Source organism: Camelina sativa, chromosome 16 (assembly GCF_000633955.1).
Source record: "Camelina sativa cultivar DH55 chromosome 16, Cs, whole genome shotgun sequence".
NCBI classification, from domain to species: domain Eukaryota; kingdom Viridiplantae; phylum Streptophyta; class Magnoliopsida; order Brassicales; family Brassicaceae; genus Camelina; species Camelina sativa.
In genome coordinates this window covers 6,013,126-6,020,522 of record NC_025700.1, presented here as the reverse complement: position 1 = coordinate 6,020,522, position 7,397 = coordinate 6,013,126, and the positions used below count along the sequence as shown (strand labels likewise).

At 33.9% G+C, this 7,397-nt stretch overlaps 1 protein-coding gene across 2 annotated transcripts in view; it reads left to right on the top strand.

Moving 5' to 3' along the window:
- LOC104749954 (tropinone reductase homolog At2g29150) overlaps positions 6,280–7,397 on the top strand; it is a 1,976-nt gene continuing 858 nt past the window's right edge. The window contains exons 1-4 of one of the 2 annotated variants that reach the window (XM_010471668.1): positions 6,280–6,570; positions 6,661–6,868; positions 6,967–7,180; positions 7,262–7,368. In XM_010471668.1, the coding sequence (XP_010469970.1) occupies positions 6,506–6,570; positions 6,661–6,868; positions 6,967–7,180; positions 7,262–7,368 (594 nt within the window). In that variant the 5' untranslated portion in view covers positions 6,280–6,505. The remainder of the gene's footprint in view (positions 6,571–6,660; positions 6,869–6,966; positions 7,181–7,261; positions 7,369–7,397) is intronic. The other variant, XM_010471669.1, reaches the window with a different exon arrangement.

Genomic DNA, 7,397 nt, shown 5'->3' with positions numbered 1-7,397 from the left:
TTTTCATATGTTTATGGTCAATGTTATTGGATTGTGTGAATTTTAGAAGCATGACACCCCAAGTTATAGAAGACGTGTTTGAAATATTTGTGTGTGCCTCGATGGTGTTGAAAAACAAGATGATAATGCTAATAAGAACCAAATAAATAAGAACAAGATGTGATAATAAATAAATAAATGATAATGCCAATAAGAACCAAATAAATAAAGAAATGATAATGCTCGTACGAAGACGTGAATTACAATAATAATCGTAGCACAATTAAAAATTTAACTAAGGATCATAATTCTACAATATGAGGCGATGAAGGTGGAGGCTCATACTTCTTCATTCGCTCAATGAACACATGATCAGATGCTGCTTCCCACAAGTCAACTGCAATCTTCGTACGAGCTTCTTTAATGTTGTCATCGTTTATCAAACTCAAATCCAGATTATGCATATGACACTCTATGTATTTAAGTGCACACACTCCGCAATCACAGCATGACTTATTAAGATTTTGTGGCACTGAAGCAAAAATAATAGTATATGGAGACAAATGAAGATATTTACCATAGCTTTTGGTCTGAACTTCCTTCACAAGTCGAGGGATGAGGATTGCAAATGGATCCACATGACTTCTGTGGGTCATACCAGAACAATCAAATACTTCAACAGTTCTTAGGGCAAAATTAATGCACACAGATATCCAATGCTTATTACTGATGTTCACAGGAGCGTAAACTCTGTCGAAGTCTAATGCCCATTTCTTCCCCGTCTTTCCATGAGAAGGGAAGTCACCGTTTGCATAACCCAAGATCATAGAATCCCCCTTGTGGCCTTTTTTACCTTCTCTAAACTTCAAATATTCGTTTTTGATTTGCATGCTAAACAAACAATTCATGAAGCCAACACGATTTGACTTTAGTCGGCCTAAAGATGTATTCTCCCGAAATATATACATCATAGCATCCATTTCCTGAAAAATATTTCATTGCAAAAAAAAATTGCAATTAAAAAAAAATATAATAAAGTATTACATAGCGTTACTCCCTCCAAATATTGCAACGTACCGGATTATGAAGCCAAACGTTGCTTGTCATGACTCGCTTTAGTAATTCCTCGTTAATTAAACTTGGACCCAACTGAATAATTCTGCAAATACACAAAAGAAAACACTATGCATAAGCATCGAAAGAGCATAAAACTGTTACAATTATAGTAAAATATAATTGAACAACTTACCCCCTTGCTCTATGCCACTCTGCAAAAGCTTCGAATCGATCATCAGAAACGAACACCAAAACAGAATCTATGTCAAATTCACCCGCGTTAGTAGTATTCAATCTCCGTATGTCATCTTTGCATAATACATTTTGTGTAGGATCAAACCCAAGTACATCTGCTTTTTGAGATAGGTGCCCTACTGATTTCTGTAAAAATTCTTGTGTATCCAAATTAAGATCTATTTCACTATGATGAGTGAAAAGATCATCAACTAAAACCGTTTCATCCTGTCCATACAAAAAGTTTAACAAAAATATCAACACTTATTATTACACCCACAAACATACATATCCGATTACATATTCTTTTAGAGTCTTAAAAAAAAAACACAAACATACATAACATAGAGATTTAAGTCTTACGTACCACATATTTACTCTTCTTTTATGCTGGAATGGATGGTTGATCAACCATGGCTTGAGTGCTTATTGTAATTCCAGCTGAAGTTAAAGTATCCTTCAAGAGTGAGACATCCTTTTCTATTTTTTCCAATCGGCTGTCAACCTTCTTCTCAAAACTCTTGAAACAAGTCTCAAACACACTAATAAAGGACTTCATTTGTTCATCTGTTGCAGCTCGATGTGTTGTTGCTGCTCGCTCATAGAGCAGTTTCTTTTTCCTCCTCTCTGCACCATGATCAGGTTGTCTCTTCCTCTTGCAACCTGATTCTTCATCATTAGCAGCTTGCATACTCTCACCACTCTTTGTTGCACTAGACCCTTGATTTTCTTCACACACCTCACTGCCAACATCATCTTTTAATTGAATATGTTCACCCTCCACATCATCAACTTGTACAGTTCCCCAAATATGGTCTCCAAAATCATTTCCAGAACTGATCTTATCTTTCAAATTATCGACTTCACCATCGCTTGTTTCGTCACGCCATAAAAACTCAATGGAGTCAACAACGCCGAAATCGCCAGTAATAGATATGTATGGATAAACAATATCCTAAAAAAAAAGAAAAAAAAACAGGTAGGAGTTAAAGATTAAACAATGACATCAACTATTAACAAAAAAAACATGTGATAAGAGTTGGGTTGGCAAAGAAAGTACCTTCGGTCCAAATGTACTTTCTAGTTGGATGATATCATCATATGATACTTTGGCTGCGCCTTTCCAGTTAGAACATCGAGGAGCTTCTCTAAACTCAGTGATAATCTTTTCTCCCAACAACTTTCCAATGTCTGGAATTGCCTCCATCACCCATATTTGAAATGCATATGAGAAACCATCTAATGCATAGCTATTGATCTTCTTCAAATCTTCTCTTTTTTCTATGATAGACTTAGCAAGACTTTTAAAAGCTTTAAGACCCCAAGGATAAGTCCTCACCTTATCAAGATCCATTACCATCTGGATGTATTTGAGTGGAATATACTTTTTCTCATCCTTAGCCATAACCAACCCAGCTATCACAAGAAGATACACCAATCGGATCCTATCTACCTCATTCCATTTGTGAATTACAGGTAAGTGCACATCAACCAAGCTCTTAATGCTAATAGTCGGACCTTTTCTCTTCATCAATTTGCTCCAAAACCCACCATCATCTTTCCAATTCTCTAAATCACAACTAGAATCGGCAGTGCATTTGAGCCCAGTCACAGCATGAAACTCTTGCATTGAAAATCTGAGTGGCTTCCCTCCAAACACAAACCATATCTCTCTTTTTTTCTTTGTAACCAATTGCCTAGACATCATGCTGTGTATCAAACGCCCTGAATACCCTAAACCATTCTCGTAGATTGCAAAGACATGTGAAAAGACTGGATTATTCTTCACTTTCTCATACTCTTTAGGTAATGCTTGTTTGACTTTGCCCAAGATAGAAATTCGACAGGAATTGTTAATCTTCTTCACTTGTGGCTCAAATCCATCTCTAAATAGGCGTTTAGGAAATTCTGTTTCCATAGCTACACAAAAAAAAATTAAGAAAATGATATTCATTAGTATGATGAACATGATCGATTAGCTATACTAACTGTAAGAAAAAACACAAAAACATGATCGATTAGCTATACTAACTATAAGAAAAAACACAATCAATTGATTAGCTATACTAACTGTAAGAAAAAACACAAATTTCAATCGATTAGCTATACTAACATAAGAAAAAACATAAATTTCAATCAATTAGCTATAAAATGTAGACAATAAAATGAAACAAGAGGGAACACGGGGAAGAAGAAACCACTCACCTTACTTTCTCAATGGCTCCAGCTCTGCTCTTCACCAAAAAGATCAGATGCAATCTCCTGACTAAGCTTCAGGATTTCATAAGAGACTTGGATCGCCTGCACAACATAATTTATAGCTCAACTCACTCAAAAGAACGTGGTAACATTGAAAAATCAACAGACAACAAAAGAAAAACAGATGATTTCAATTGATTAGTTATACTAACTATAAGAAAAAACACAAATTTCAATCGATACATTATCAAATTTGGGGAAAAAAATTTGTCCCACAACAATCAAACACATATAGAAACTATATTGACTATATTGAAACAAATTTCAACCGATACATTATCACATTTGGGGAAAAAATCACATTTGGGGAAAAAAAACACAACCACAACAATCCAAACAAACAATTGCATGCATCGATTGAGAGAGAGAGAGAGAGAGAAATCGATTGGGTTCAATCAAAATTTTGGGGAAATTTTTTGAAATAGATTTGGGGAAAACCTCAATTGTGTCTAGAGAGAGAGAGAGAGAGAGAGAGAGGGAGAGGGAGAGAGAGAGAGAAGCTACCGGAGTCGTCGCCGGTGGGAGAAGCTGCCGGAGTCGTCGATCCTCGCCGGTGGGAGAAGCTACCGGAGTCGATATCGTTTGAGAGAGAGAGATACTCGCCGGTGGGTATTGATGGATAATGTCGAGATTTTTTTCTTTTAGGTAGGTGAGTAGTAAAAAAAAGTAATACAAAAATCAGTAAAAAAAGTATAAGGAAATGGATTATTAAAAAAAGGAAGTATTGTTTTGATTAAATATAGGAAGTATACAAAAGAAGAAATATAGAAAAAGTTTGATAAGGAAATTTTGGTTTTTTCTGTATTAAGGGTATAACTGAGTTTTTCTGTATTCTAAAACCTATTTTACCAAACTCCAAAAAAAAAAAGCATAGTGGAACAAATTGAAGCAAAAATGTCCTTTTAAATCAATTTGACCTTTTTATAAATTTATGCAATATGGGTTCGCTATGAGTAAAACAAGAAACCTAATTAATAAGAAGATATTTCCGAAAACAAACTATTATTGTAATAATCCAATAATGAAAATTTTGTCCTTTCTTCTCTGTTTTATAAAACACTAGATGAATACCCGCGCTATAGGCAGACTTTATGGTTTACCATTTTTTAAACAATTTAATTTACTACTAATTTATTTATTATGTAGAGTTTAGCTTTGTTTTTTTTAATTGTAAAAATCTTGAAAAATATAATTTACATTGAAAATCAAAATGCTATATGCTTCAACTCAGGTCTATTTGACATTTGATTGATCGTGGTTTACTGGCCGGCTTTGGTAGTTGTTGATTGGTGCTTTATTAGGTACATGGATACTCTCATCAACGACCCCAAGCAACATAACTTGAGAATGTTAATAGAATTGAGATTTGAGAGAGTATATATTACCGCCTATGTCACTGATTTTAAGAATGCTAATTGTAACACAACACAACATGATTATAGCGCACTTATTTCATTGTTGTTGTTCCGTCTCTGTCACTGAATTTCAATGATTGTAACATAAACAAGATTATGCTTATTCTATTCTGTTGTTGTTACGTCTGTCTCTGATTTTACATGTTAATTGTAATACAACATGATTATATATACTTATTTTTTTGTTGTTGTTGTTCCGTCTTTGTCGCGTTTTTTTGTTTGTCTTAAACTCTCACGACGAGAACGGCTTTGTCGTGTTTTATCTCGTGATTTCTTGATTCTTTCCCCCAGAAACAAATAATTTAAGATCAAGGCACGATTACAGATTACATGATCATTTCTTGATTGTTTTAATACTTGTCTAAAACTTACAATTCTTGTCTAAATACTTAGAGATTTAAACATCTTACAATTCTTGTCTAAAACTTCAAAAGACAATACTTTTAATGAAAATTTGATCTAAAGATGCATATTTTGTAACAAATAGTTTTTTGGCTGAATAAATTTTATATTCATTAAGAAAAAAGCTTAAGTATTTAGATATATTCATACTTAAGCTTCTCAATTAAATACTATGAAACACTAACATTTTCTATTTATCAAGAATTGTAGATTGGCTAAACTCGTTAATAGATATAATTAAGATAGACATTTTCTTTTCATGTCAGCTCTTCAATTTTTTGAATATAACTCTAGAATTTGGTTTTTAATAAGAATTTTAGTCAGTTTTCTTTTTGACAACTTCTAAATATTAAAATAGGAAAACCAATAGTCATGAATTTATTCAACTATCTTCCTCTTTTTCTCAGTATTTTTCTAAACCAACATTCTACAGTTTTATTCAAATATCTTCCATTTGATAGTGAACAAAACTCTAATCTTCTTTATATATAAAAATTTATTTCTTTAGGGACAAACTTTCATAATTTTTTTTATAATATTAATCAATATCTCTATCACTAATGCAACTTTTCAAACTATTGACAAATTTGTAACGCTTAAACCATATGCCAATACATTCATGGTTTATGCCAAGAGGAAGAAGTGACGCTTTGATTCACTCGCGATGCCCTTTTGTCTTTTGGCGATGCATCTATTTTTTTGGGACATGTTGTAAGCCTCTTTAAATTTTTTTATGTAAGTATTGAAACTGTTTGTGATATAAATTTTTTAAAAAAAAATTGAAAGATGTTTTATATTCCTTTAAGTTTAGGTCTGTTTGCTTTTAATAAAAATAGATAGGTAGCACTCTCTCTACTGCTGATGTGTCGCTCTCTCCACTACTGATGTGTCACTCAAATGGAAGGAGTTGGTCATCCTCCTTATATAGATTTTCTTTTTGCCCCATTCAAGATGAAGAAATATATTACAAACTTTGAAGCCTATCCATTGGTCAGAACCACTATCTTAGATATTTTAGTCATTGTTCTCTGATCTCATACGACTACATAATATTTCCACCACACATACAAACATATTTATTTCACACTTATATGATCCAGATTCATTGTATACATAAAATTTGTGGCTTTTCTGGTCAATTCAAGTAAGATACAAGAAAAATGGAGAAAAGATGGAGTCTTCAAGGTATGACTGCTCTTGTGACCGGTGGCTCTAAAGGCATCGGGTGAGTCATGAACATTTTATATGTTCTTTTTACTGTATTGTGATATTTTGGTATGGAAGAACCAACTATGTTTGTGTGTTTCATGAACAGGGAAGCTGTGGTGGAGGAATTATCAATGTTGGGAGCAAGAGTCCACACATGTGCAAGAGACGAAACTCAACTTCAAGATAGCTTACGTAAATGGCAAGCAAAAGGGTTTCAGGTTTCTACTTCTATCTGCGATGTTTCTTCTCGTGAGCAACGAGAGAAACTCATTGAAACCGTTTCCTCTCTCTTCCAAGGAAAGCTCAACATCCTTGTAAGTATACATATATATAAGCTTCTTCTTCTTGGGCTTGGGATGTACAAGAATCAAACCTAGTGTTTTGTTGTATCTATCAATTTATACATATGTAGGTAAACAATGCGGGAACGTTTATAGACAAGCCTACTACAGAGTTTACAACAGAAGAATACTCGTTTATAATGGCTACAAATCTCGAGTCGGCTTTTCATCTCTCACAGCTTGCTCATCCTTTACTAAAAGCTTCAAGTTCTGGGAGCATCGTGTTCATTTCCTCTGTTTCTGGGGTTGTGCATACCGGTTCATCCATCTATGGAGCAACTAAAGGTATATTATATGTATGTATATATTCAAACAGCGACTGATGCATCGTGTTCTGAGACTTAATTATATAAATGTGTGTTTTAGGAGCTATGAATCAGCTGGGAAGAAACTTAGCATGCGAGTGGGCAAGTGACAACATAAGGGTTAACTCTGTGTGTCCATGGGTCATAGCAACTCCTTTAGTTGCCGATGTAAGGCTATTTATTAGAAATTTATAAAA